Here is a 26168-nt window from a genome sequence, read left to right as displayed (position 1 = left end):
CACTCTGTCTAAATCAGACATACTGTGTGCAATAGTAAATGCGGATATGACACAACATGCTGGCACTCAAAAATGACATTGTACAGCGAGGCACTTTCTCAGAAAGCTCTGTTCGTCTCACGAGATTCGCGCCGCTCATCTCGATGAGCTCATTTCACCGCCATTACATGCGGTCTGTCGCTGATAAAGATGCTTCAGAATCTAAAGGGAGAGCCGAACCAAACGGCAAACAAACTTCTTCAACATGAATCTTGAAGCACTCAGGTACCGTCCCTGACCGCCGAAGCGCAGCCCTGGTCATGTGCACACAGGCCGCACCAGAGTGTCACCGTCAGGCAAAACGCAATCGCGGATCCGCTCGTTTGCGGTCATGTTTTCTCAAAGGAAATCAGCGACCATACAGAAACCCTATTGTCCTGACTTCCCACTGCAAACCACCGCCGTCGTCCTGCCTTCTCGTCTTCCGAGAATCCCTCTTCCTCGTCTGCGTCGTCCGTGGGAATAGGCTGCTCATGCTGATAGCGCGCAAAGGTGACGGCTTGGCAGCTCTTCTTGTGGTAGTCCAGCGTGCCCAAGGGCTTGAGGATCTTTGTGGAATACAGCCGGATCCTGCATATGTGATTCATCAGAAGAGGTGCGAACGTCGGGCAGAGGATGTAGCGCACTTCCCATCCCAGCCTCCGATAGCGCACACGCGTCCGTCATCTCTAATGGCGACAGAGCCGTTTCCGGGGTTCTTCGTCCTATAGATGGTGCATGCATCTGCAACACGCTCGGGATCTTTGCCATCCGATGCAACGTCCAAGTCGTAGCGACCAACAATATGGTCCGCAGATACCGACAAGGCTAATGTATTCATCCTATTAACGGTCATAGCCATGACTGCTGGGGATAAGCTATCGGGCCACGGAGACGCTTGGAGAACGTATACGCACCGCTCTCAACGTGTAACTTGACACTCCACAGCGTGTCCCAGTCTATGCCCTCCACGGATGGCTTCCGCCATTCGCCATGTCGGTATCCCCGCAGCGTGACGCTGCCGTTCTCGTAACCACAAAGGAGCCGAAGCTGCCTCTTGCTGCTCTCGTCCGACGGTGGGCCATTAAAGAGGTGCATAGACATGATAATGCCTAGTGCGATAGTAAGTGAGGAGTAGCGCGAGTTAGAGGTGACGGACCAATGGGATTTATGGGTTCACGGCCGTCAGAGTCGGACAGTTGTGCGGACCCGCTTTTGCCTATAGCTGCGTGCAGTCGTTTCTGAGCAGGGAGCTCCCACACGTCTGCCTATATTGCGGTGCGTATAGGCCTGCACAATATCACGTCAAAGCAGAATGACGTACCAGAGCGGACTCGATGAGGTTAGGCACAGCAAGTAGAGCCACGGGCCCAGACTCTGTCTGGTCTTGTAATGGAAGCAAAGAGAAGCGGCAGTAGTTCAGCGCATTGACATCCATTGAATAGCGCAGCTCAGGTTTGGAGAGCCCAGGAGTTGTCGCAGACTCGCCGACCTTGCGTGCAGGGTCCAAGAGAAGCCGCCATACGTGCAGCTTATTGTCCCGGCCATGACTGGGTGTATGTGTTTACAGTGCCAGCCTCAGGGACAGAATTAGAAGCTTACGTTATGATATTGTCCTCCCACTCCTCTATGCCCAAGACACTATTCGTGTGTGCTCGCCAGTTCGCGAGTGGACGCAATGAACGCGTCGAAGTAATGATCACGTTCCCCTCCGCATCCCCGGAGTACAGCCGTTCGTTATCTGATGAAAAGTGCAGGGCATTCGCTGCAGTTAGATGTGCCCGAATGAGATGTGTAGGTGCAGATGGTGGTGGTAGAGCACTGGAAGGCATGATTGCGGTTCGCCCTGGACGTGCCTCCCGGTCTATGGGCGCCTCACACCTGCTACTCACCATCGAGTCGAGTTGAGAGACGGCAACGCTCACTGTAAGCCATACCTTTGTCTTCCTGTATTTCCCCACCAGGACATCCAACAGCGTGCTGATCTGCTGCATACGTTCTTTATAAGCCTCTTTCCACTTCCTCTTCCCATCCTCTTTCAGACGTCACCATACTTGTTCCCGCCGACTGCCCAGCATGGCAGACCTCGTCGACTCGATGCTCGACCTCATGCGCCGTCTCCCACCCACGCATGTGGAGGAGAACGTTGCTGCGCTCGTAGGGATGTGCCCCGACTACGCTGACGACCTCCTGGGCAGTGTCGACCAGCCGCTGAAGGCGATGGTCGATCGGACGGCGGGCAGGGAGTATCTCGCATGCGATTACAACAGGGATGGCGAAAGCTATCGGTAAGCACTTATCCCTCGTGAATTAAGAGTTGATTGCCGACTAACTATGTGACGGATAGATCGCCATGGTCGAACGAGTATGACCCGCCGCTTGATGATGGTACTGTTCCCTCAGCCAAGCTACGGAAGCTAGAAGTTGTTGCCAACGAGGCCTTTGATACTTATCGCGAGATGTGAGCTCGGATAGCGACTTTTCAATACTCGCCATTCTCACCGATCTTTGTGCCGCAGGTACTTTGAGGGCGGTGTGTCGTCTGTATACCTCTGGGATCTTGAGGATAGTGGATTTGCTGGCGTCGTCCTCTTGAAGAAATGTTAGATCTTCTATTTGACTTTCCCTCCTCTCATTCTTATCATACTATGTAGCACTCACCTCCTCTTCACTATCTGAGCCCTCGGGTGCATGGGACTCCATCCACGTCTTCGAAGTCGCTGAACGCGGACGGCAAGCTCATTACAAGCTTACATCTACGATCATGCTTTCGATGGTGGACCGCGGCGTTGCTCAAAACAGCAAGGAGGATAAGGTCGAAGCGAAGCGGGATGGTGAAGTTACTCTGAGTGGAAGCATGACGAGACAGGTATGTCTGTAGTCTGGACGCACGTCTGCCCATTGATCAACTTTTTCGCACTTAGACGGAGCAAGATCATTCCTTGCAAGACCAGAATTCTCATATCACGAACATTGGACGGATGATTGAGGACATGGAGATCAAGATGCGCAACCTCCTGCAAGAGGTGCGGCTCGTTGCTTGGCGCATGCCTGTTATCGATTGTGTTTCTTACCAGACGTGCTGTAGGTCTACTTCGGCAAGACGCGAGACGTGGTGTTCGACCTTCGCAGCCTAGAAGACCTCGAGAAGGCACGGAGACAGCGCGAGCTGCAGAAGGAACTTGTCGGCCTCATCAAGCGGTAGTCGAGCATTTGGCCCAACGATATATTACAAGTACAGCTAAACGGGAATGTAATTGTGAATGGATCGAATCAAGGGAACTTCTTGGACGAGGCTCTTGTCGCAGTGATTTAGCCATTGCCTTGGGCATTGGATAACATCGCTACTCTGAAATGGATATAAGAAGACCGCTCATCACTTCGCAGCTTCACTAACAACGGCAGAGGCTCGGCTGTCGGCGACCGTTAGAGCTGAGAATGAGTGTGACGTAACGCGACTGTCACGTCACTGCCTGCTTTGAGGGCGCCAAGACGCGTCTTGCAGAACTACCACATCCTCCGTCTCCCTTTCACCCGATTTCTTGTGCATCGCTTCCCTTAGAATGTCTCTCTGGGTTGATTGTGTAAGAAAATTTACCTTTAGAGCTGCGTCGGATCACTCTAAGCTGTGATGTCGTAGTACCGACCAAAGTCGCTCGATGAACTTCACTATCACGAAAGCCTCTCGGCCCGCCTGCGATCTCTGGTCCGTCCACTCGCTCATTGGTTTTGCCTTCTACTACTCTGATTCTCTACTCCTTTTGCTTAACATGCAGGCTGCTTCCGGAGACTTCCCGCATATGCTGTTCTATGGACCATCAGGAGCGGGGAAGAAGACTCGGATAGCATGCACGCTGAAGGAGTTGTTCGGAAAGGGGGTGGAGAAGGCATGCTTAATAGTCCCTATATTAGCTCCGCCACTCATAGCGTCTGCCGTTTAACAGCTTAAGATTGACCAGCGAGTCTTCTTGACACCATCCAGGCGAAAGCTGGACGTGAATGTCGTCCAGAGTAATTTTCACCTTGAAATCACACCCAGGTACGTTGACATTAGGATCTATGTGCTGTAAATACTGGTTAACTTGTCTTCGTCAGTGAGGTTGGTAACTACGACCGAGTAGTCATTCAGGAACTCCTGAAGGAAATTGCCCAAACACAGCAAGTCGATATCAACGCGCGGCATAGATTCAAGGGTATGCCTACTGTGCCGCCATATCTGGAATTAATTTGACATTTGTCGTAGTTGTCGTCATCAACGAGGCTGACTCTCTCACCCGTGATGCTCAAGCGGCTCTCCGTCGGACGATGGAGAAGTACATGTCGAACATGCGCATCATCCTTTGCGCAAATAGCACAAGCAAGCTCATTGCCCCGATCAAGAGTCGATGTCTTCTGGTTCGAGTGGCGGCTCCTACAGAAGAAGAGGTATGTTTCGCGTTCAAGGAATTTCTGCGCGTGGTGGCCAACAACGAACTATGCAGATGGTTACGGTCATGAAGCACGTTGCATCTCGCCAAAACTTCCGGATAGAGGACGAGAGTGTAGTTTGCGAGATTGCTCGGGATGCAGAAGGCAACCTTCGGAAAGCGCTGCTGGTGTTCGAAGCTCTGAAAATGCAGACGTACGCGCAGCCCCGTCTTTCGTCGTATGCTCTGTGCTAATTGCTTATCGTTTTAGTGGCAGTCTCAACGGTCCGATAACAATCGCAAAACCCGACTGGGAAACTTATTGCATCAAGGTCGGGGATATGATCACCCAAGAGCAGTCGCCACAACGAGTGATGGACGTGCGAACGAAGCTCTACGAACTCCTCTCTCACTGTATACCTCCCACTGTCATCCTGAAGGTCTGTTCTGCGACTCCGTTGTTCAGTAGCCTTTTGCATGCTCACTGCACTGCAGACAATTGCAGCACGTGTGGTCGAAAAGGTCGATGAAAGCCTAAAGGCTGATATCATGCACTGGGCGGCCGTGTATGAGGTTCGCATGCGCGTGGGCAACAAAAAGATCTTCCACCTCGAGGCATGGGTTGTCAAGGTTATGAGCATATACAAGGTACGCGGTGCCTTGTTGCATAAACATTGCGGCTATGGGGTAATCGCGACTTACAGCACTTCTTCTATGGTATTGATATGGGCTCATTTGAGTGAGATTTCACCTGGGATGCCAAGTCCTTTTATTCTTGGCAAGTTGTACCCTGTGTATTTTAATCTTGACTGCGCGGACCCTCGACGCACATTTCATGCCTTTGTATGCCGCAGACTCGAGTGGGAACGAAAGAACGAGTCGGACTTGTGGCGTCTTTGAGAAGGCACGCCTTGGCAGCTTCTTCCGATGTGACACCGCGAAGGGCGGATCCCTGCGAATGCAGATGCCCTGCTATCTGTAGCATCATCGCGCTGGAAGCACAAGCGATCCGCACAGGCCATGACTGGAAAACTCCGTCTCAACGCGCAGCTGGCTGGCTTGGCCATATGCTACGGCAGCGCACTGACTTTTCGGTGACTTCTGACAGGTCCGCAGCGGTCCTGAGCACGGCCGGCGCGGTAACACATCACCGGAAAGAAGGCAGGTATGGACATGTGGACAACCGTCTTGTGCCGGATATCAGGAAGATCGCGTCACTGCCAGTCCTTATATACAGGCAGCACAAGCTGAAGCTCTCCCTCACTTTCGCCGGCACTAACGGCGCGTCTAAACCAGCGAAGGAACACATTTTGCTGCCATGATCATCAGGCTCTTTGTGACCGTCGCGGCGCTATTCTCACCTATACACGCGCTCTCCCGCTCCGGCGCACAGTGGGTCAACCGTCAACGTCTCCCAAAGGCCCCGTTAGGACCGACAACGCTCGCGGTCGACGTGCCTAGCTTCCCCGTCTTCACGTTCACCCAACCGCTCGACCACTCTACTGACACAGGCTTCACGTGGGAGCAGCGGTACTGGGTCAGCTACAGACATTACAAGGCTGGCGGGCCCGTCATCATCTTGGACAGCGGTGAGGACTCTGGCACGGACCGGTTACCGTACATGGATACCGGTATCGTTGATATTCTGGCAAACGCAACTGGTGGGCTTGGTGTCGTGCTCGAGCATCGGTATTACGGCCAATCCATCCCGGTTCAGAACTTCTCCACGGACTCGATGAGGTGGGCTACCAAAAAAATAGATGAATTAACAGTAACTCAATACATGCTTTCTAGATGGTTGAACATTGACCAAGCATTAGCTGATTCCGCGAATTTCCTTGCCAATGTGAAGTTTGCAAATATCTCCGGGGATCTGACAGCCCCTGGGACTCCTTGGGTATATTATGGGGTGTGTATTTGCTGGAGTATGCTTCTGAGCTATATAATCATGGCTTAACAGGGCTCCTACGCCGGATCGCGCGCTGCACACATGAAAGTTCGGTATCCGGACCTTGTCTATGGCGCGATCGCGTCCAGTGGCGTCACGTACGCGACCGTTGTGGACTGGCAATACTATGATATCATCAGGCAATTTGCGCCTGCGGACTGCGTGAGCCAGATCGAGACCACGGTGACCGAAGTCGACAACCTGCTCGAGAACCCAGATGCCGTCCAACCCATCAAGGCCCTGTTCGGCCTTCCGAACGTCACCCACAATCAGGACGTCGTCTCGCTCATTTCTGTAAGTCATCTGCAGCCTGCTATAGCTCCTGCCAGCGGAACTGAATGCGGATTAGGAACCTCTGGGTGCATGGCAGGACAAAAACTGGGACCCGGCCGTGAACTCTCCTGCCTTCGACGACTTTTGCACCTTCCTGGGAAGCCCGACGTCGGAGACGGTAGAAATTGTGAAAGGTATTCGGGTCAGCAACGCGACAGCCACGTACGCAAACTACATCAACGCGGTAAATCAGTAAACGATGTTTCTCCACTACTCCGCCACTAAAGCCATTCAAACTGCAGACGATCTCGTCTAGTTGTCCCAGCACACTTACCCAGGATGATGTACGTTGGTCAGGCCGTCTTCAATTGAACCGTTTGACGTTTCTATCCTCCAGTGTTTTGGAAGCTTCAATGCCAGCGGATACCAGGCTACTGATCTCTCGCAGACGTGGAGATCTTGGCAATTCCAAGTCTGCACCCAGTTCGGCTTCCTCTCCGTGAGCAGAAAAAACCCACAGCGCGTCTTTATAGCCTCCGCACTGACATCTCGTCCCGTGCAGACCGCGCCGCCAGCCGGCCACCCGCGCATCGTCTCCAAGCTGCTGGACCTAGACTACGCGCACATGATCTGCGACTTTGTAAGTCTCCATCTCCGCCTGAGCGCTGCCTCAGCATCCTCATGCGCCATCGCAAGGCGTTCCCCCCGGGCGAGTCCTTCACTGTCCCGCCGCTGCCGAACGTCACAGCCGTCAACGCGCTCGGCGGCCTGAACATCGCCGCCGACCACCTGGCGATCATCGACGGCCAAGGTAGGGTCGACCCCACTCACTAGTCGCGGCCAGGATCAGCTGACAGAGAGCGGTGCGCGCAGAGGACCCCTGGCGCCCGAACACGCCCCACAGCGACATCGCGCAGCCACGACCCGACACGACGCTCCGGCCATTCAAGCTGATCCCATGTGCGTCTCGCCGGACCTGCACTTGTTGTTGTACGCGTCCTGATAATCACGACTTCTTTTTTTTCATGCAGCCGCTGTCCACCACTACGATGAGAATGGCATCACGAACCATTCCGCGGAGCCCGCTAACATCCGCACGATCCACGAGCAGGAGGTCCAGTTCGTCCTCGAGTGGCTGAAGGACTTCAAGCCGCCTACGTCTGCATGAAACGACGCGCACTTGGAAAGCCACTAGCATTTGAATGCTGCATTAGAGCGCGTGATATGCACATGTGTGTAGAGCAGAAGATAGTGAGGAATACATACGCATGTATGGTGTATGTGAGCAGAACATAATACAAGAAAGTTTGTGCTAGTCAGGCGTCTACGGGGGGTAAAGCTAGCAGCTACGATGTTACAACATTCTTCGCTTTTCATCTAGTCCATGTAGGAGTGCGCTAAGATTACTTGTCCGAGCAGCCCAGCATTGGATATAACAACATGAGGACGGAGCCATGGGCTGCCTATGCCACCCTCATGTCGATCGTAGCAGGCTCTGTTGGCGTCAAAGGCACAGTGACGGTGCCGTTGCTCTTCTTGTTTACCTCGAGACCGCCAGCATCCTCGGTGTGCACCTTCAGCTCCGCCTGGTTGTCTTTGAGAGCGTACTCTTTGAGCTCCTCCACACTGTGGACATCTTCTAAATAGGGAATCTTCGTCATCTCCTTCACGAACGAGGTGCCCCAGAAGGCTGCGGAGTACTTCTCGACGTACTATGGGCATTGTGTGAGCAGACAGCAGTGAAAATATACGGATAAAACGAACAGACCTTGAAGAGCTTGCGATGATTCTCTGCACGCGTCTGTGGCTCCATCGTTACAGCCTCGAATATGGCGTCGGCGACCTGCTGAGAATCCCAGGGGTTGACGACGATGGATCCGTTGAGACTCTGGGCGGCACCAGCGAACTCCGATAGGATCATTACACCCTGCTTTTGCTGCTGGCAAGCGATGTACTCATACGAAACCTGTATACATATTCAGCTACGTCATCAAGTGAAGAAGGGCTGAACTTACCAAGTTCATACCATCTCGTGTACTGGAAACGAGGCAGACGTCGCTGACGGCGTACAGCGCACACAGCTCGTCGAAGGGCAAGCTCTTGTGCATGAAGTGGATCGGCATGAAATCGACGGTGCCGAAGCGTCCGTTAATTCGACCAACGAGTTCATTGACAGTTGCCCGCAAGTTCTGGTACTCCTCAACATCCTGTCGCGAGGGGACGGCGAGTTGGGCGAGAACGATCTTGCCGATCCATTCTGGATGCTGGCTTAGGAACAGCTCGAGTGCGTGAAGCTTCTGCGGGACACCCTTGATATAGTCCAGCCGATCGACACCGACGATAACCTTAACATCGCCGAAGCGCTGCTCCAACTGCTGGATGCGCTTTTGAACATTAGGTTTCTTCAAGTTCTGCGGACATGTGTCAGTGACGCAACCGATCAATTGTCCAGGGAGCGTACCTCGGTGAAGGAGCTGGGGTCGATACCGATGGGGAAGGTTCCAACATGAGCAAGACGGCCGGCGAACTCGACACCATTGGGCATGGTGGGCAAGCCAAGGATGCGTGTACATGAAGAGAGGAAGTGGCGAGCGTAATCGTACGTGTGGAAACCAATAAGGTCGGAGTAGAGGATACCCAGCAAGATCTCCCTGCGCACCGGAAGAATTCTGAAGCGAAACGGTGAGCAAAAGCAGCTACGCGGATGGTAGGACGGAGACTCACCGGTAGATCTCGCTGGACGGGAAGGGGGTATGGAGGAAGAAGCCGACCTTCACCCTCGGGACCTTTGCCGGCTTGAAGTCCTCGCTTTCGATGCCCTCTAAGATCTGCTCGACATCGGTTGAGCCAGGCTTCACACCATCGTTGAGCACGCGAAGGAGCATGGGGAGGAGCATGAGGTGGTAGTCTTGGACCCAGACCATGGAGCCGGGAGTGAGCTGCTTCATGATCGCTTCAGCGAACGCATAGTTAGCCTGTCTGTAAGCCTGCCAGTTTTCCTCCTCGAAGCTCATCTCGCCGGGGTGGTAGTGGAAGAGGGGCCAGAGGATGGAGTTACTGAAACCGTTGTAGTGCCTGTCTGCGACCTCGTCGTCGAGGTAGACGGCCTGGCACGAGTACTCCTCCATCAAACGCTTGTCGACGATGGGGCGATCTTTGGGTGGGATGAAGAAGCCTGGCCAACCGATCCACGTAAAGGACATGGATTTTTTGCAGCCGCTGAGGGCTGAGACGAGACCACCGGAGGACATCTTGAAGTGGTACTCCCCTGAAGCATCCTTGTTAATGGTGATAGGGAGACGGTTGGAGACAACAACGAGATGGCCCTGCTGGCCGTTGGTCCCAAGCTGGGGAGTATCTGCTGCCATCGTCGTGTAGAGCGTTGGAGGAGGGCGATGATGGAGGAGCGAGCGATAGAGAGTCCTAGTTTTGTATGATGTCACACCCGACAAAACGCCGAGCATCACTCCCAAAAATCACCCGCGCACTGCCGTTTTTGGAAGTTCGGCCCGCGCTCTTGCTCTTTCGTGCAGGATCCTCGTTTTGCCTCCTCCGGCTTGGTCCTTGCCACAGTTTCTCCACGAATGCCCTGCCAATCTGCGCGCACGTTCACCTGAGGAAGACGAATACAGCACCCTCACGACGGGTTCTCTGTTCCCAGCGCAATAATGACGTCGCAAGTCTACATCGTCGTTAATTAGTCGGGGATCTGCTCTTCCGAGTCGCTCTTTACTGCACGTAGGGCTGTAGAGATTGCTGCGCAGAATCGTAGCCTGCAATCTTCGTCTGCTCTGCGTGGGGAAACAAGCCTTGGACAAACGTATCAAGCACTCACTTTCCTGCGGAGACCAAGCGAGTGACGTGTTTGTTCAACTGTTCCTCGGCCTCCTGAGCTGATACGTCATGCCATAGTCACAGAACGCAGATGACTGTTGTGCGCAAGAGTGCTGGAACGCGAATGTCATCGTTGGCATTTACCCCCACGCAGTTGTTGAGTGAACTGCACATGGTACATGATGCATGAGCATTGGGTCAACGTGGACTGGTCGCACTGACACCGTATGTTCACAGCCACGGCGGCGTCCTGGTGGCGTCTCGGATTTTGCCGCTGTCCAGCCGACGACAAAAGCCAGTCACGAGGTATAGAGGACTGAAAACGGACGTCTTCGTCTGTGCAATGCCGAATGTTTCGCAGGTATTTGTTGAAGTTCATGCTACCCTGAGTTGTGACTTCATTGTGTCCTAAATGAGGCTAGTAAGCAGCCTAGCCACGTAAACGAGGTGCAACCGCATGAAGAAGCCTGAAAATATGATGCATCAATGCCAAGCGGTAGTTCTCCCGGGCGGCCGTATATAAAGTATCCCGACACGCGCCAACGGCCCTCACAGCGTCCTGCAGCTTGCCCCTCTCCTCCACGCAACGACCTGCTCTCCCTGAACTCAGCGTTCAGCCCGACATTCGTTTAATTCCCACTGTCTTTACTTCCTCTCTCAACAGCAACCAGCTTCTCTTCAATGCAGTCTTTCGTACGCGTCTTCGCCCTCGCCGCTCTTTCGGCCTTCCTGGCAACGGCTAGCTTTGCTTCACCCCCCGCTGGAGGCCTTGCCAAGCGTGACACTGAGGGCGGACCTACCCACGTCTCCACTCTTCCGCTTCCCTCGAGCCGCCACTTGACCAATGCGGAGCGCATGGCCCGCGGTCTGCCTCCCAATCCCCCTAACAGGCGCAACGGTACGTTCACATACTACCTCGAGACCACATCATCTCACTTATTCGGTCTTCTCTAGGCCGCCTCGTCGCACGCGTTTCTCCCACGCCTGTTGGTGCTAACAGCCCTGCTCCTACGCAGCAAGCGTCAGGATCCGGCTCCTGCACTCAGCGCTCTGGTATTATTGAGATCGCCTCTGTTGACCGCTCCATCAGTGGCTACCTTGCCAATGTAACTACTCGTTTCGGCCAGTATGGCTTCTCGCCCAACAAGGGTGATGCGATCGAAGTTCTGGCGCACTGTGACGGCGACCGCTTTGACTTGACTACTGTTGTGCGTATCACTAATTATGCATATGAGAACGCAGATAAACTTATGCGCACGTCATGTTAGGATATGAGCTCTTCCTACCCTTACTTCGGAGGTATCACCGGTCTTCAGAGCATCTCAGCCGACCTTCTACCAGGCACGTCTAACTACGCGTACTTCGGCGGTGTCACTCCTAGTAAGTACCTCCCCCGCATAAGCATGACCATCGAATTCAATTGTCTTCAGCGCTCCCTGGAAAGCCTGCCTCCAGCCAGGATAGCTCCTTCACGTCGCTCACCAAGATTAGCAACACTGTAGAGAGTGCTATCTGGAGTATGGACGACTCTACCGGCATTCTCACGCCTCACTGGGTCAACGGCAGCGGTGGTAATATCGCTATCTCCTTGCTCCAATATCCTCGTATCTGAACACATTTTCTACAGACGAGCAGACCACTTACATCGCATACTCCCCCTCCGTTGGCGTGCTTTACTTCACTGGCGATCTCTCGGAATTCCAGGGTGCTGTTGGCGAGAGCGTTCACGAGATAGTGCGTTCTTCTCCCGTCATATTTACTCAGTTCTCTGACTGTACACTTCAGATCTTCAAGCTCGTTGCCGCTTAGGCATACTCGGGAGTCGGCCATGCCTTAGAATGCGCGATTTGCTCTCTCACAGCTTCCAATTTCTTGCTTTTTAGAATGGTTCTCTCTTACTCCACTGCACTCGGTTACGAAGTGCGGCGCCCTACTCACTCGGGCCTGGGCTGGACTTTCTATAGTACTTTTAGTTCGTAATGTTGTGACAGTGCGTATTTTCTGCCCTGTATGTTTAGTACCCAGACTACAGGGCCCTTTAAATACTCGTATGTGTATAAGATACGGCTCAAGCACAAGTCGCTACTATCACGTGATCTGCGTGACACAAACGGCGAGGACTCTCGACGCGACCACTCGCAATTCTGATCCTTCAAAGTATTCTAGTAGTCTCAAAATATTACAATTTCAGTGCTTGTGGCCCTACAACTGAGAGCAAGGCTCACAACATCACGAATGTAGAGTACCGTGACGATGCATTTGACGGAGTCACATCAGTCACAAATCACGTGATAGTAGCGACTTGTGCTTGAGCCGTATCTCACTGAGATTTGACTTATTAGCCGTAAGACGCTACCATCTGATGGAATAGGTTTCGGGCGCGGACTTCGAGGTGGGGTTCTGGTGTGTGGCGGGAAAACAAGTGCGGTATGTACCAACCCAAAATCAAGTACTGATATCCTGCTACTGCTGATGGGCACGTTAATTGCATGTGTGATGACGGAATCCGTCACACTTCGTGTTGAACGTTGAACGCTGAGTGTCCGTCCGCGCTACCTTATGGACAGTATTGACCTGTACTAAACGGTGAGTTCCTTGCACATACAAAAATCCAGGATATTCCTGCGGAGTCTTGCGACTCGCTCATGCGTGAACATCATACGCACCCTAGAGCCTAGGATATCCACACTCGATCAGGCACTTTGTTAGATCGTGGTCACATCGAAAAGCTCGTTCGAACGGCGGGCTATCAACGGTTTACAATAATGGCAGCGCCATGTAGTGGTTAGGTCATCGTGAGCTTCTTTTTCCCACCCCAATCTACCCCAACGTGAGCATATCAGGGTGCCATGCGTATGCTCAGGCTACTTTGACATGTCCTGTAACCTCTCACCTCCGAGTCTGGCCTTACATGCACTTCCCTACCGCCTTTCTTAACCATGGTTTCAGCGCTGACTCCGAGTCTAACTCTCAGGTTGATATTCAGAGCAGCCACCGTCTATATCTAGATCCGTGTTAACATGTCGTTCAAAAACATCTATCTTCAGGATTAGTCTGATATCTCCATCATATATCGCGGAGCAAATCTCTGACGGGCTCGATCCCAGGGGTGTCTAAATTATGATAACTGTGCCTTGAGCTATTCGTGGACGCAGTACTAGTGCCTTGGTATCTCTTCAAGCTAGTATATATGGTGTGGCATGACGTCCTAAGAGGATAGCTGCCCCTCTTTGTTGTCCCAGCAGAGACAGCATGGCCACCCAGACGACTCTGCAACCTATCATTCATGCCGCTATGGAGAGGTACGGCCGCCTACCCGCCATTTTCCTCGTTACTCAATACTTGATGTATCCAGCCATGTCAATAAATGTGCGGCTTATTCAAGGCTCGGTAAGCTGTCCTGGCACAAGCGACGGTTTGCATGACTCTTATAGAGATATGATGTAGCACTGCTCGCGTACGACCTGCTGCTGAACATGTCGCGAGAGATAGACCTAGTCTGGCGACAAAAGTGGCGAGCGTCCACCGCGATCTACTTCCTACTCCGCTACCCCGTTGTCGCATTCCAGATCTTCAACGTCTACGCTTCGTCTTATACCACGCCACAGTATGCCTCCCTCTCTCAGTGCAGCCCGATACTCACGTCGGTTCTCTTCTCCTGTCCAGCTGCAACGCCCTCTACAGGTTTACATGGGCCTTTTCAATCCTACTCACGAGAGTAGCTATCACAGGTAACTTTCGGGTACAGTACCCTCTTTGATGTTAAGTTTGATACCGAATGTTTGGTCGCAGCCTCCTTTGTCCTCCGCATATACGCTATCCTCGACCTGACTCGCACTGCATTCCTTGTGGGAGCCGGCCTGGGGCTTGTTGGATTGTCCACGATTGGTCTCGATATCGTAAGTCTCGGCGTCAAGCTGAGCGAAATCTGTCGAGCCTTAACGTAAGTCCGTATAGTGGCAGGATGTCCAAGTGTCCTGTTCGACGTCATCTAATCCTATGTGAGCGAACGCCTTGGCTTACTTTTTGACTGCGAGCTTATAACATTCCACAGCTGTACGGAAGTTCACTGATTCTCGACTTCTGCACCTCACACTCACGGATTCACCGCAGCGACTGTCCTGACATTTTTCTTACTGGCTGCATTCGATGTCCTCACCACAGGTGCGCCGCGGATCTGTTAGTTGCTGGATTGCGGGAGTGCTAAAAGATACTGCAGCTATTCTTCTCGTCAGGACAATATATCTTGTACGGAAGGAAGGGTGGGAAATGCTGAAAGGTCAGGGGTTGCTGACATTAATCATTAACCAAGGTGCGCAAATCTGCCCTGTTTTTCACGAAGTGCCCATCTGACGCCACGACAGGCTTGATCTATTTCCTGTAAGTTTTGAATGCGACGTGATATGCCTGATTCTAAAGAACCGATCTAGCGTTGTCGCCACCGTGCAAGTGATCGTCATCGTTCTCTACTATGTAAGCCTTCTGTGGCGCTTGCAACAATTGCCACATCTGATATGCATCCTTCATAGCTTCCTCAGGTTCGTAAACTCTGCCGTAATCTACTGGACGCAGACACTGATGGTATGATCATTCAATCTCTAATGAAGCTTACAGGGCTTCGGTCTCTTCGACGACTAAAGTTTCTTTCTCGTTTATATCATCCGCGCCTCATCACTCGTATAGTGTTCTGTACTCTAACACGATCATCATGCGCGACTGTGTCATCCCGCCGAACCAATACGGCTACGAGCATGTTCCCGTTGTTAAATGCATGATGTGCAGTCACACGCAAGTTCGGCTTCTGTTCACCTTCTGCGAATCACCGAACGTGAGGATGCAACAGACGTCTTCGCCTCACGAAGGGCCGGAAATCGATCTTGTCTCGCACACTGGAGGCGGAGTAGATGTAATTCGTCAGAGTGCCTACGGGTACTCTGCATGAATCTGACTTAGTTCTAGCTCGTCTCCAAACCTGCTCATCGCGTGGCCCGCATCGCTCGTGGACAGTACTCCCGGGCTCGGATCACTGAAGTCCCGTACGATCTCCACCGCAGGCCCTCGGCTTTCTCTGGATGACAGCCCAGTCATAGAACATCCGATAGGACTGAACTTCGGTGCCGTCAATGTTTCGGCGTCTTGAATGGTGTAGTTTGTGTGTGCGTGCATTTCTCGCAGGTCGAGGAGGAATCGCGAGAGTAGAATGGAGGAGATGCTATGAGGCATAGATGGGTATCCCAATATCTACAAGGAGGCTGCGCGTGAGAGATATATGGCGCACAGGAGAGCATAGTTGTTCAGGACAAGGCCATATACACCCTAGGCGCAGCGGCACAACATGTGCACTTACCATGTCGTCATCCTCCTCTTCCTCCTCTTCTTTCTTCTCCTCTGCAGCAGGGGCAGTATCAGCAGTGGCAGCCGTCTCAGCAACAGGCGCGGCAGAGACCGCGAAAGCCTCGGGGTTGTCGAGGTATTCCTTGACCTGTGGGGAGACATATTAGGACATCGATAATCACGGACAAGTCACGGACAAGACGATTGTGAAATCCGTCAGAACATAAGTAATATTACAGCATGCGTCCTTCAGACGCTCAGCATTTTCAGTGTAAGCTTATATGAACATCGTTGGATGACAAGAATATACATTGATAGAGGGCTGACCTTCTCTGAACCCTCGAAGGTGTAGTCGGTGGCGATCGAGACCGCCAGCAGGTTCTTGTAGGAGTTGACGAGAGAATGCATGACGGATACGATGGTGGGGTAATTGAGGGCCAAAGAGATGGCGGCAATGGTCTGGATACCACTCGAGAAACGGTCAAGAAGCTCCTTCTCAGAAACGTCAAGAACGCTGGGAGCGAAGACGTTGCCGTTATCGAAGATTTGGACAATAGTCATACCGTAAGTAAAAGGAGAGATATTCAGCAAGTTCAGCAGGGTAGCCTCAGAAGCTCCGACACGGGTACCAGCAGAGACGACCTGGACATCGGAGACGATTTCAATGGTACCACGAGCGATCTTCGTGGGGATACCGAGTGCTTGGAAGAAAGAGGTTTTGCCCGGTTCCATACCAGTGTTGCCGGCGGGAATAGTGACATCGAGGGGAGCGAAAGAGTTAGCACGGGCAGGAGCAGCGACCTTATTGGCGGTAATGAGGTCACGAATCTCCTTGAGGTCGTGAGAGGTGAAAACAAAACCGATGTTACCCCTGACATGGGGAAGGAGCTTCTCGAACTGGGGGTACTCGGCGAGGATGGAACGCAGGGCACGGCGAACCATGGTGTTCTTGCCCATGACCACGACACCCTTGCCACGGAGAGCAACACGGATCTGATGCATTTGGTTGGACCCAACATTGTCGACATTGACAACAAAAATGGAGGCTGGTCGTGAACGCCTTTAACAATGTTTACTGTTGAAATAGAAAACGCCGACACTCACGGTGCCTCGCAACAAGCTCCTTGAGCTTCTGGAAGTAGAGTTCCTTCTGCGCACGAGTGGCACCCATTGTATTGACTGTCTGCGACACGGGTAAGCCCAGATAGCCCTCGGGTAGCCGAGCACGAAACTCACAGGTGTTGCGAAATGTGGTGTCGTAGATTAACTCAGTGCCTCCCAATTGACCTCTGGAATTTATTTGAGCATTTCGCCCCAAGTAACACAGCGGGTGCGGTACAGCACTCACCCACCTGTGGTGCCAAAGGATTTTTCAAGGCGACTGTTCGTTTTAATGGTGAACGAGCTGAGTCCTCGACGTCGAAAGCTGGCGGCAGACTGTGGCGTACAGTACCAAAAATTGAGTTTGCACGTGCCTCGGCAGTTACCGGGACACGTCTCGGCGCCCTTGTACATGCAGGCGACGACGGCGTCGCCCTAAACTTCCTGGTCAACGGGCGACGCGTCGAACACGTTTCTGCAGCCTGGACGTTGCGCCTGAGTGTTATCGTGCGGCCTTAGATATCATCTCTCACTCGCCGGCGTGAGACGCGCCACGTCTTTTCCCGACTCTGAGGTGAAGCGCGCGGCGCACACACCGCGAGCACTGCACATTGTTCAGAAACTGCTCATGCAATGGCATGTTGAGATGGCGTTTGCCACACATTCGTGTGGTGGGCGGACAGATCTGCGCCTCGTATAACATACGGTTAGTCGCGTGTGAGCTCTCAGTGTTTGCCAACGTAGGCTAACTTGTAACACAGTACGGCATGTTTCATGCGTCTTACACCCCAGCGAACTCCTGAGGGGCGCAGCTTGTCTCTGTATAACACTGTGGCTCGCGTGCTGACACATTGCCGAGGCAAGGCCGACCAGCATGCAGGACGTGTCACAGACGTTCTCAGTAGTGAAGATCGCGCATCCTCACCAGATGTCACTCCTCCATCCTGCACCACCTCTACCCCTCAACATTTGCCTATTTCGCTGGAAGAGCGTCGTATGACAATTTCATGTCCCGAACCGGGCACGTCATTCAGCTCCTCCGCTATCCTGGCCTTGAAGGCGCTATTGTCACCCGATAACCTCACTCGACCAAAGCCAACTGTATACACTGCTAATACTATCCGCTCTATCTATCGCTCTGCTAAAGCCCGCAATCTAGTTCACCACCTTACTGCTTCGGAATTCAGTGCTTTGATCGGCTTGTTTGGTACCCTCTCGCTGTCTTCTGGGGCACCCTACGAGTCGATATTTGCACACCCACTGGCCGCTCGTATTCCTAGTCAAGCCAAGCCAGGCCGCTCTTATTGGCCATTAGTCACTGAAATCATCCGCGAGAAAGACCGTCAACTCCGGAAGCTGAGTAGGAGTGATCGCTTCTTTGGGATGCACGCACGATTGAGCGAGTTTGATGGGCGGATCCGAACTGAACGTAAGTGCTCTCTAGTCGTGTGATGGATCATTGGCTTATTATGTTTTGCAGATCTGAATGCGAAGGCTAAGCGTTCCTTGCGAAGTGCTGGCACCCACTACGAAACCATATGCTCTACCTCATTTCACCCCGATGTACATCTACCATACCTCGAAGCCCTTTTACAGCATCCTGAATGCGTAGAAGAAGCTATTGACACCTTCTGCAACGTCGTCGTTCGACTGTCGTACATCAATGTGAAACTGCTCGACTTTCTCTGGCGATTAGTCACAGTGTCCTCGCGGCACGCATCTCAACATCGCAAGACAAAGCTTCTTGCATCTCTGTCTTCACGAGCTCAAAATGCACTGGCGAACGCAGCCCGCCTGCCATCTCCCGATACCCCCGATGCTTCTAGCGACACCCGTCTCATGACCATAGAAGACCTTACGCAATCCATCTCTCACGCCTTCACATGCAACACGAGCCTACCTAGCGTCGTGTCCAATCCGCATTCGCATCTCTTGCGTTGGTCCTTGGAAGCCACCATCACAGAGCTGTCACCAGACCACCTTGTCGGTTCAGCTATTGATACTGCGTGGGCACAGTTGTGCTTTATTGCATCCTCGCAGAGGTGCTCGTTGACAGAGATGGAGGATCTCTGTCTGCACGAGGATCCCGGCGGATCATGGAGCTGGAAAGCCTTATGCATCCTCTCTCAAATTGAGAATGCTGCGAACCAGAAGACGAGGACCGGCGTATACGACCATAGCGGCGCTACAGAACTTGTTACAATACGACGCATCCTCGAATCGCTGTGGTATAAGTGGTCGGCGATGCGACTAAGAGAGTCTCGGATATACTTGTCCATCGAAAGTACCATTATTGCTACTTTTCTACGGGTCGCCAGACGCATCGGAGACATTGAATTTGTAGAGAACTCTTGGTCTTTCCTCCAGACTAGTGGTTCTTTTGCAGCTCGCGAAGTTGCAGCGGAATACTGCGCCGCCACCATTGCCCACGGTCATGACATCCGCCAAATCTTTCTTACAATTCTTGCACATGTCCATCCCCCGTCACGCTCTGTTGTCGTCCAGGATGTCCTCGCTCGGCTACTCGTGGTCGACATTGAGATGGGTGCCAGAGTGTTTGCTTGGGCGCAGCAGTCTCATTTGACGATCGATTCCAACATCATACGCGAACTCGCTATGCAAATCGCCGCCCGTGGCAATACTGTGGACGCTCTCCGTTATGTCGACGATCCCGGATTACGAGTTGAACACAAGCTGGACGTCTTGGCCAGTCTCCTTCAATGTGTTGTGGATCCATCGCGGACGCTTCTCTCTCCCCGATCATTCGAGAGATCTGTCAGTGGACTGGTACGGACTCAACGTCCCCCTAGTCAGCCTCCCAGAGGGCTGGAGGAAAGCCTTCTTGCTGCACTCATGGTTCGTCGTCTTTCCTGGCTCCCTCGCCTCATCGGGGCGATCCAGAAGTTTTGGCCATCATTCTTCAGCGAGCGATTCCTGATACTTACCGCGGAAGAGTTTGTTCAACAACGTCAGTCATGGGCGGCACTTCGCTTGCTGCATCGCAGTGGGCTCATTAACGCGGACACTCAACGCACCCTCATGCTTAAACTTGTTCGTACTGGAGCGTACAAGGCGGCAGCATCTATGTTGAAATATCCCTGGCCAAGAGAGGGGCAACTATCCATCTCTGCCCACCTTTTACAATTGCTCCGTAGCTCTCGGAAGAAGCCTTCTCGATTATTGAAGGTACTCGGGCCATGGGTGGCAGCGAGAACTTCCGCCGAGGTTCGACTTGTCTCTAAGGTCCTTGCTGGCTATGCCCGCTCCTCCCAGCTGTTCTGCACGGGGACTAACGACGGAGTTATTCAACGTAACCGGATAGCAATCGGGAACACTATCATTTATGCAAGCGTTACTCGTGGAAAAAAGCGACAAGCACGCCGAGTGCGCCATGCACTTGCGGTTTTCAGCAAGCTACGCGAGGAACAAGGTTTCGTGCCGGATCGAGTCACAGTCAACATCCTCCTGAAAGCCATCTTGCACTGGACCAAGGCCGTCGACAGCCAAGCCGTTCGTGCTCTCTTTGATCGAATGGTTCGTAGCGGCTATCCGGTCAGCGACTCGTTCTCCCCAGGTGTCGGGCCTTTCGGGATGCACTCCACGAGCGACATCCAGTTCCAGGTGCCCGAACTGACGTCGCCCATCCTGTACGCGATTCATGTGCGACCGTTGTACAAGATGTTCATCAAGGCCTTATATCTTCGAGGAGACGATCAAGGCGCGCGGACTATTGTGGGTATATTGAAAGGATTGGAGGCCAGAGACCGCCTGGCACGCGTGCAACGAATCGTTATGCCAATGAGGAATGGACGGAGAGGGTAGAGGTTGCGTAGGGACTCTGTCAGTATCGCGTTTTAGTCCTGCAGTCGACTTTATTGCCTAGTTCCGCGCTGGCAGTATCAGTACCGGAAATCCAACTCGGTCAGCTTACACCATCGTGATCGGTGATGGAAGCGAGTTATTCACCTTAGCTTGAGTACTTGAGTGCTGATAGTATGTCGCAGGGCAAGGATTCATGATGCTGGAATGATATTGGAAAGTAGTTGGAAGTAGCAGTAGAATGTAACTTAGAGACATGGGATCTAGAAATAGTACATTTAGAGTTTCAACAGCTAATGAATACTATCTTGACGAGACTCGTCAACTCCGGCATGTGCGAGCGGGGAAATTGGTGGCGTGAAATGTGGATGGCGCCCTAACTTGAATGAGCGTTGACGCGTGCACCAATACACGTTCAACGTTCAACGTTCAGCGCTCAACCCCATCCTTCGAGCCACCATGTCTTCTCCTACAGCAGCGACATCCAATCCTCCCGTTTCCCGCAACCGAAGTGTTACGCATCTTGGAGGAGATAACGCAGGAGACCGTGGATTCAAGGTTCATCTTTTGTACATGTGAAGCTCAATGCGAATGCTAACATTCAAATTGACAGCGCAAATTCGAGGATGCAATTCATAAATTGGACGAGGCAGTGGGATCACTCGCATCTTCTGAAACACCTCCACCGTCAAAGCGAGCAAAGCTCTCCCGCTCACTATATTCCACTCTGTCGAAGTACGGCATCAAGAAAGGCTCGAAGGAGTATGTTTTGCAAGCTCATTCCTCAATCCCTTGCCAACGCATGCTCCCCTTTCTGGTAGACCGACGCAAATCTCGCGTCTAGACAGTCTCTCCAAGACCGCCCCTCACTTTGTTTCTATCCTGAACCGCGCGGCTACAAAGACTCGCAAGTCAATACCCTTCAAACCGGGACATACGCCGTCGCTCTCACTTTTGTCTGCCCCCTCTACCGCTTCTGAATATCGTCCTTCCTCGACAGCATCTTTTCTCTCCCGCCTCTCTTCTTACAAGCTTACCACATACGCAAATAAGCCCGCGTCAATAGATGCAGTGGCTGCGGCAAAGTGCGGATGGGTAAACGAAGGGAAGGATAGGCTGGTCTGCGGTATTTGTGGCGTATCTTGGGTTATTGCGAATAGCCATGGGATGGGAAGAGATGCCGGTATGTATGCGAGTCAAAGAGACCAGTTCGTATTGACCAACTCGTCAACTTTATAGCCACCGCGCTTATCGAGAAAATGCGTACCAATCTCGTGGAGATGCACAAGGACGGATGCCCATGGAAGTTTAAGCAATGCGAAGGCAAGTTGAAAATCACTCGTCCTGCGAACATTACTAACTGTCGTAAAGACTCAATATATCGAGTTCCCCTGCAGACTCCTTCTGTTACGACGAGAGAGCTGAAAGCTCGGGCTGCGAAGCTTGATCTTGTTGTCAAAAATATACAAATCAAGCACCCACTTGTGAGTTTACCATTTACGAATAGTGTTGGTGTCTCTCACATATATCACCCAGTCGGCTGCTCAACTCCAGACACTCCTCGCCATTCTCCGCCCCCCCAAGCTGCACAAAGACGTTCCTCCTAGCGGTACAGATTCTGCTGCAGAATTCATGGAAGCTGATGAAGCGCCTGAACCCTGCGAGACTGCTATATTAACTGCATTGTTTGGATGGACAATTGTGCTACCAACAACCCCTTCAGCAATCCCCCAGCCTACGTCAATCTCGCGGTCAGTATCGATCGCACCGTCAACTCCCAGGCGTCCGAATCTTGGTCCGAACTACACCTCCATATCCCGCAGTTCCACTCCTACACCGTCGAGTCCTCGACCGTCACCGAGCGGGCGAGGCCTCAGCACATTGAGCATAGCCAGCGCGAGCGCTTCTGCTATCTCAAGGACGAGGCCAGACAGCACGTTGCTTTTCTGCCCCCTGTGCCAGCGACGGATTGGCTTGTGGGCATTTATTCCTCAGCTCCACTCTAATGGGGACGTCATACCGATGCCTTCTGGCCCATCATCGGCTGGGGAGACGACAAGTCAGCCACGGAGACAGTTGGATGTTCTGAAAGAACATCGATCGTACTGCCCTTATGTTGTAAAATCGACGGTCCTCCCATCTCCTCCTGTTCTTCCCGCCATCCGCCCGCAGACACCGACAACGCGAGCCGAGTCTTATACGCTTGGCTCAAATCCGTCCTTGTTGCAGGTCAATGGACAGCTTCAAGCCACCGAGGGCTGGAGGGCTGTCATGTCAATGGTCTTACGATATGGCGCCACGCAAAAACAGAGATTAGGTCGGCCTAGCAGCCTCATCGAGACACATGTTACGGCAAACTCTGGAAATACGAGTGCTCCTGTTGAAGGGGAAGTGCAAGAACTTGACCAAGTGGGCGCCATGGTAGAGGGAGTAAAAACTCGAGGCGTACGTCCATCTATCATCTGTTTACGGCGAAAATTCACCATATTCAATCGGCGCAGGGTCGGGATCTTCTGAAGTACGTCAAGGGTTTACTGGGATAACGGACGGGCAGTACTTGAGGATACCGCGCCGCCTCCTTAGCGTGCATCGTAGCCAGAATGAATGCTTCTATTGAACGTTTAACCCTTGTACTCTTATACTTCTTTGAGCTTTCTCATTACAAGCGCACGCTGTCCTTGTGTCACAATGGTGTGTTGGAACTGGGCAACCATGTCTGTTGGGCGAGCCCGGCGGACTGCCGCCATTGGCGCTCTCGGGGAGGCTGGGTCGGATTTAGCGCACCGCCACCTTTCCACTTACACACCATCTTGAGCCTTTCCTATGTTCACCGCATTGCTCCTTTACGGTATCGTTCTTCACTAACTTATATATAGCTTGGATACTACCACTCCCTGCTTTGAACTATGCCATCCGCCCAATACGCCCCTTTACCTAACCCGCGCTCGGTACCCGATGCTGAGCGTGAGATGCACGAAGCGTTCCAGCTGGATGACGATGAAGAGGAAGACGACCATCAGTCAGAGTCTACACCTTTAGTGCAGAGTACGATGCCTCGTTCGCTCGAACGAGGACTGCTGCCGCTGTCCGTAGCGACGCCAGCGGCATACGACTTCGAGCGTGACTACGACTACGACCTTCCTCCACCGGGGTCTCCTCCCGACCCATCCGTTGCGTACCAGAATGCTATCGGTAACTCTAATGGAGTATTACCAAGCTCTCCTATTCGGCCCAGCTTCAGTCGGCCCTCGTTCTTCAAGCGGATGGCGGGTGCTTTGTTGCCTCAACACTATCAGCGATTACCAATAGATGCAGCATCGCAGAGAGCTGTTGGCGGAGGCATGGATAATGATGGCGTCTTTGCGAATGTGATGGCGAAACCGAGTAGGGCTGTCCAAGTTCGCAATGACGATGGTAGCATCTACATGGTCCCAGAGGAGGCTCAAAACCAGGCCCCGCCGGTGAGTCACAGAGGAATGCGCCCCCAGCTTGCATGTCGCTGACATGTCACAAACCTAGTCGTACAATGAAGCTCAGGCGGATGCTGTCCCGCCCTATTGGGAGACCACCATCACCTCGAGCCTGGATCCTAATGCCGACATGATAGTCGACGACCTGCCGACCGGAGCCTGGTACCTCTTCTTCGCCAATGCCTTCATCTCCTACTTCTTTCAATTCATCGGATTCCTCTTCACATATCTACTACACACAACTCACGCTGCAAAATACGGCTCACGCGTCGGTCTGGGTCTCACGCTCATTCAATTCGGTTTCCAATCGCGGCGACGGGCAGCTGAGGAACTCGCCACCGAAGTCACACCTGCGCCCGCATGGGCAAACGTAACGGTGGCTTCGGATGCGCATGCCTCGTTTTCGTCCGTCGCGTATCAAAATGGTACTGTTGTGGAGGTGCCGTTAGATGCAGACATTACCTCCCGGGATTGGGTGGCATTTTTGCTCATGACCCTGGGTGAGTCACGCCTGCATAACGAGCAGTGCACTGTGCTAATTATATGTCGTGAAGGTTGGTTCCTCTTACTGTCATCTTTCGCTGGTTACTTCCGGGTGAAGCGATGGGAACGCTCGATACGTTCCTCCGCACCACCACCTACAACACAACCAGATAGTGCCGCGAACACCCATCATCCTCTGTTGGGGTGGCTCAATGTTGGAGCAGATGATCTTCACACTGAGGACCAGGGAGAGCCACATATGATGAACGAGTCAGAGGCGAGGTTGGCGCGGGACTTGAGGACAGCCGGACTCATTTAATTAAATTCATGTGAACGGTATCTGACTATCTACTGAGCCACTCTTTGGATACCAGGAGATTTAGTAACTAAAGTTCTTCGCTTTTCATGTAGACATGCATGTAATTGTACGCACTTAGGTCTTCCGCTGTGTATTCATTCGCCCTTTCTCTTTTTAATTATTTAACTTGGGAAATTGTGGGGAATACTGAAGCTCTCTTTGGCTAACGCGTCATATTACTTGCTTCGTTCTCGCCATCACTTCAACCGCATCGCTCGAAGTCGACTACCCGCCATGGTCGACGACGACGCTAATGAGGAGCTCTCAGTAACGTTCCAACCTGCATTGTACCTACAGAGACGTGCATGGGTCTTTGAGGAGATGCGTCGCGAAGGTACAACACGTGTAGGTACACGCGGCCGCCCGTGTGGCGAAGTGCTTGCGCCTGACGATTGTACTTCAGGTCGTTGACATCGGGTGTGGGGAAGGCGAGACGATCGCCTGCCTCTCCAATCCGGCGCCGTGGCGCGGACCACTGCGCTTAGATTGCAAAAATGGCTCGCCTCAGCCTGTACAAGATACCCTACATGTCCTATCTATACACGCTTTGGACATATCTGCCGCCGAGCTCGAGCTCGCAACCATGGTTACAGCGCCGCCCTCGAAAGAGTCATGGCTTACGCGCTGGGAATCGTTGGACGTCAAGCTCTGGCACGGCGGGCTGGAGTCCTTCAACTCCGAGTTTGTTGATGTAGAGTGTATCATCTCCACTGAAGTGTACGTCATCTCACACGACCTGGCTACGGCCACGTTCATCTTCTGTCTTGCAGTATCGAACATCTCCCTGAGGGCGTCCTACCTGAATTCGCCCCCATGCTTTTGGGCGTGTACCATCCCCACCTCCTACTTATCACAACTCCGTCCTATGACTACAACGCGAGATTCACCGCTCCAGATGCTCCTCCCTCTGCCCGCAGAGGCTTCCCAGATCCCACCGGCCGGACAAATCGGATCTTCCGCCACCACGATCACAAGTTTGAATGGACTGTACAGGAGTTTAGGGTATGGTGCGAGGCAGCTGCCCGAGAGTGGGGATACGATGTCACGGTCTCAGGCGTCGGTAGGGCGCAAGAGAAGGACAAATGGGGTCGTGACGATGAACTTGGCTCGGCAAGCCAGGTTGC

General features: G+C 52.8%; 11 protein-coding genes across 11 annotated transcripts; 8 read left to right on the top strand and 3 right to left on the bottom strand.

Moving 5' to 3' along the window:
* Positions 1-336: 336 nt before the first annotated feature.
* PHACADRAFT_182611 (uncharacterized protein) lies at positions 337-1881 on the bottom strand. The gene is made up of 6 exons (XM_007393506.1): positions 1621-1881; positions 1343-1568; positions 1178-1286; positions 936-1130; positions 666-882; positions 337-609 (listed from the first exon to the last, which is right to left on the bottom strand). The coding sequence occupies exons 1-6, from the start codon at positions 1848-1850 to the stop codon at positions 369-371; spliced, it is 1218 nt and encodes a 405-aa protein (XP_007393568.1). The 5' UTR covers positions 1851-1881; the 3' UTR covers positions 337-368.
* Positions 1882-1916: 35 nt separating this feature from the next.
* On the top strand, positions 1917-3298 carry PHACADRAFT_252425 (uncharacterized protein). The gene is made up of 7 exons (XM_007393505.1): positions 1917-1944; positions 2027-2306; positions 2366-2479; positions 2538-2620; positions 2673-2887; positions 2943-3044; positions 3107-3298. Exons 2-7 carry the CDS (start codon positions 2095-2097, stop codon positions 3221-3223), a joined length of 843 nt encoding a protein of 280 aa, XP_007393567.1. The 5' UTR covers positions 1917-1944; positions 2027-2094; the 3' UTR covers positions 3224-3298.
* A 283-nt stretch (positions 3299-3581) lies between these two features.
* Positions 3582-5167, top strand: PHACADRAFT_171504 (uncharacterized protein; the record flags this gene model as incomplete). Its single annotated transcript, XM_007393504.1, has 10 exons — positions 3582-3602; positions 3659-3724; positions 3795-3905; positions 3963-4057; positions 4114-4211; positions 4262-4443; positions 4500-4639; positions 4696-4864; positions 4920-5072; positions 5129-5167. The coding sequence occupies 10 exons, from the start codon at positions 3582-3584 to the stop codon at positions 5165-5167; spliced, it is 1074 nt and encodes a 357-aa protein (XP_007393566.1).
* Positions 5168-5704: 537 nt separating this feature from the next.
* On the bottom strand, positions 5705-10027 carry PHACADRAFT_252422 (glycosyltransferase family 20 protein). Its single transcript, XM_007393503.1, has 14 exons — positions 9370-10027; positions 9107-9314; positions 8661-9056; positions 8414-8611; positions 7677-8357; positions 7519-7605; positions 7342-7456; positions 7208-7285; positions 7043-7144; positions 6948-6989; positions 6722-6889; positions 6385-6666; positions 6219-6333; positions 5705-6164 (listed from the first exon to the last, which is right to left on the bottom strand). Exons 1-5 carry the CDS (start codon positions 10011-10013, stop codon positions 8109-8111), a joined length of 1695 nt encoding a protein of 564 aa, XP_007393565.1. The 5' UTR covers positions 10014-10027; the 3' UTR covers positions 5705-6164; positions 6219-6333; positions 6385-6666; positions 6722-6889; positions 6948-6989; positions 7043-7144; positions 7208-7285; positions 7342-7456; positions 7519-7605; positions 7677-8108.
* Positions 10028-11044: 1017 nt separating this feature from the next.
* PHACADRAFT_252417 (uncharacterized protein) lies at positions 11045-12574 on the top strand. The gene is made up of 6 exons (XM_007393502.1): positions 11045-11377; positions 11434-11687; positions 11748-11859; positions 11910-12050; positions 12107-12213; positions 12265-12574. The coding sequence occupies exons 1-6, from the start codon at positions 11161-11163 to the stop codon at positions 12286-12288; spliced, it is 855 nt and encodes a 284-aa protein (XP_007393564.1). The 5' UTR covers positions 11045-11160; the 3' UTR covers positions 12289-12574.
* Positions 12575-13915: 1341 nt separating this feature from the next.
* Positions 13916-14222, top strand: PHACADRAFT_252415 (uncharacterized protein). The gene has a single exon (XM_007393501.1). It carries the CDS (start codon positions 13956-13958, stop codon positions 14199-14201), a length of 246 nt encoding a protein of 81 aa, XP_007393563.1. The 5' UTR covers positions 13916-13955; the 3' UTR covers positions 14202-14222.
* An 862-nt stretch (positions 14223-15084) lies between these two features.
* Positions 15085-17229, bottom strand: PHACADRAFT_171498 (uncharacterized protein). The gene is made up of 6 exons (XM_007393499.1): positions 17166-17229; positions 17050-17102; positions 16918-16996; positions 16141-16859; positions 15827-15961; positions 15085-15171 (listed from the first exon to the last, which is right to left on the bottom strand). Exons 3-6 carry the CDS (start codon positions 16982-16984, stop codon positions 15151-15153), a joined length of 942 nt encoding a protein of 313 aa, XP_007393561.1. The 5' UTR covers positions 16985-16996; positions 17050-17102; positions 17166-17229; the 3' UTR covers positions 15085-15150.
* A 1571-nt stretch (positions 17230-18800) lies between these two features.
* Positions 18801-20817, top strand: PHACADRAFT_252411 (uncharacterized protein). Its single transcript, XM_007393498.1, has one exon. It carries the CDS (start codon positions 19159-19161, stop codon positions 20734-20736), a length of 1578 nt encoding a protein of 525 aa, XP_007393560.1. The 5' UTR covers positions 18801-19158; the 3' UTR covers positions 20737-20817.
* A 319-nt stretch (positions 20818-21136) lies between these two features.
* PHACADRAFT_182602 (uncharacterized protein) lies at positions 21137-23426 on the top strand. Its single transcript, XM_007393497.1, has 6 exons — positions 21137-21291; positions 21347-21495; positions 21555-21916; positions 21973-22217; positions 22270-23178; positions 23235-23426. Exons 1-6 carry the CDS (start codon positions 21193-21195, stop codon positions 23274-23276), a joined length of 1806 nt encoding a protein of 601 aa, XP_007393559.1. The 5' UTR covers positions 21137-21192; the 3' UTR covers positions 23277-23426.
* A 121-nt stretch (positions 23427-23547) lies between these two features.
* On the top strand, positions 23548-25167 carry PHACADRAFT_252409 (uncharacterized protein). Its single transcript, XM_007393496.1, has 3 exons — positions 23548-24194; positions 24253-24703; positions 24758-25167. Exons 1-3 carry the CDS (start codon positions 23640-23642, stop codon positions 25003-25005), a joined length of 1254 nt encoding a protein of 417 aa, XP_007393558.1. The 5' UTR covers positions 23548-23639; the 3' UTR covers positions 25006-25167.
* Positions 25168-25223: 56 nt separating this feature from the next.
* On the top strand, positions 25224-26166 carry PHACADRAFT_116997 (uncharacterized protein; the record flags this gene model as incomplete). Its single annotated transcript, XM_007393495.1, has 3 exons — positions 25224-25389; positions 25448-25761; positions 25815-26166. Coding segments are annotated over exons 1-3 (777 nt in total), but the record flags the coding sequence as incomplete, so codon positions are not given.
* Between the last annotated feature and the right edge of the window lie 2 nt (positions 26167-26168).

This window comes from Phanerochaete carnosa (genome assembly GCF_000300595.1).
Source record: "Phanerochaete carnosa HHB-10118-sp unplaced genomic scaffold PHACAscaffold_3, whole genome shotgun sequence".
NCBI classification, from domain to species: Eukaryota; Fungi; Basidiomycota; class Agaricomycetes; order Polyporales; family Phanerochaetaceae; genus Phanerochaete; species Phanerochaete carnosa.
Note: the sequence above shows the minus strand (reverse complement) of the source record. Positions and strands in the feature narration are given on the sequence as shown.

Bases quoted from the DNA above. Each gene is read 5' to 3' on its own strand.
- PHACADRAFT_182611 (XM_007393506.1), bottom strand. From the start codon at position 1,850: ATGCCTTCCAGTGCTCTACCACCACCATCTGCACCTACACATCTCATT. The intron at 1,287-1,342 runs GTACGTCATTCT...ACCGCAATATAG, and splicing joins ACCTCATCGAGTCCGCTCTG to GCAGACGTGTGGGAGCTCCC. The intron at 1,131-1,177 runs GTCCGTCACCTC...CTATCGCACTAG, and splicing joins TGAACCCATAAATCCCATTG to GCATTATCATGTCTATGCAC.
- PHACADRAFT_252425 (XM_007393505.1), top strand. From the start codon at position 2,095: ATGGCAGACCTCGTCGACTCGATGCTCGACCTCATGCGCCGTCTCCCA. The intron at 2,480-2,537 runs GTGAGCTCGGAT...TTTGTGCCGCAG, and splicing joins TTTGATACTTATCGCGAGAT to GTACTTTGAGGGCGGTGTGT. The intron at 2,621-2,672 runs GTTAGATCTTCT...CATACTATGTAG, and splicing joins CGTCGTCCTCTTGAAGAAAT to CACTCACCTCCTCTTCACTA.
- PHACADRAFT_252422 (XM_007393503.1), bottom strand. From the start codon at position 10,013: ATGGCAGCAGATACTCCCCAGCTTGGGACCAACGGCCAGCAGGGCCAT. The intron at 9,315-9,369 runs GTGAGTCTCCGT...GTTTCGCTTCAG, and splicing joins CCGTCCAGCGAGATCTACCG to AATTCTTCCGGTGCGCAGGG. The intron at 8,358-8,413 runs GTCTGTTCGTTT...CAATGCCCATAG, and splicing joins ATCATCGCAAGCTCTTCAAG to TACGTCGAGAAGTACTCCGC.
- PHACADRAFT_252417 (XM_007393502.1), top strand. From the start codon at position 11,161: ATGCAGTCTTTCGTACGCGTCTTCGCCCTCGCCGCTCTTTCGGCCTTC. The intron at 11,378-11,433 runs GTACGTTCACAT...GGTCTTCTCTAG, and splicing joins TCCCCCTAACAGGCGCAACG to GCCGCCTCGTCGCACGCGTT. The intron at 11,688-11,747 runs GTGCGTATCACT...ACGTCATGTTAG, and splicing joins GCTTTGACTTGACTACTGTT to GATATGAGCTCTTCCTACCC.
- PHACADRAFT_252415 (XM_007393501.1), top strand. From the start codon at position 13,956: ATGTCGCGAGAGATAGACCTAGTCTGGCGACAAAAGTGGCGAGCGTCC.
- PHACADRAFT_171498 (XM_007393499.1), bottom strand. From the start codon at position 16,984: ATGGGTGCCACTCGTGCGCAGAAGGAACTCTACTTCCAGAAGCTCAAG. The intron at 15,962-16,140 runs GTCAGCCCTCTA...GTCTCCCCACAG, and splicing joins CCTTCGAGGGTTCAGAGAAG to GTCAAGGAATACCTCGACAA. The intron at 15,172-15,826 runs GTAAGTGCACAT...ATCGTGTTAGAG, and splicing joins AAGAGGAGGATGACGACATG to TACAGAACACTATACGAGTG.
- PHACADRAFT_252411 (XM_007393498.1), top strand. From the start codon at position 19,159: ATGCGACTAAGAGAGTCTCGGATATACTTGTCCATCGAAAGTACCATT.
- PHACADRAFT_182602 (XM_007393497.1), top strand. From the start codon at position 21,193: ATGTCTTCTCCTACAGCAGCGACATCCAATCCTCCCGTTTCCCGCAAC. The intron at 21,917-21,972 runs GTATGTATGCGA...TCAACTTTATAG, and splicing joins TGGGATGGGAAGAGATGCCG to CCACCGCGCTTATCGAGAAA. The intron at 22,218-22,269 runs GTGAGTTTACCA...TATATCACCCAG, and splicing joins TACAAATCAAGCACCCACTT to TCGGCTGCTCAACTCCAGAC.
- PHACADRAFT_252409 (XM_007393496.1), top strand. From the start codon at position 23,640: ATGCCATCCGCCCAATACGCCCCTTTACCTAACCCGCGCTCGGTACCC. The intron at 24,195-24,252 runs GTGAGTCACAGA...TCACAAACCTAG, and splicing joins CTCAAAACCAGGCCCCGCCG to TCGTACAATGAAGCTCAGGC. The intron at 24,704-24,757 runs GTGAGTCACGCC...TATGTCGTGAAG, and splicing joins ATTTTTGCTCATGACCCTGG to GTTGGTTCCTCTTACTGTCA.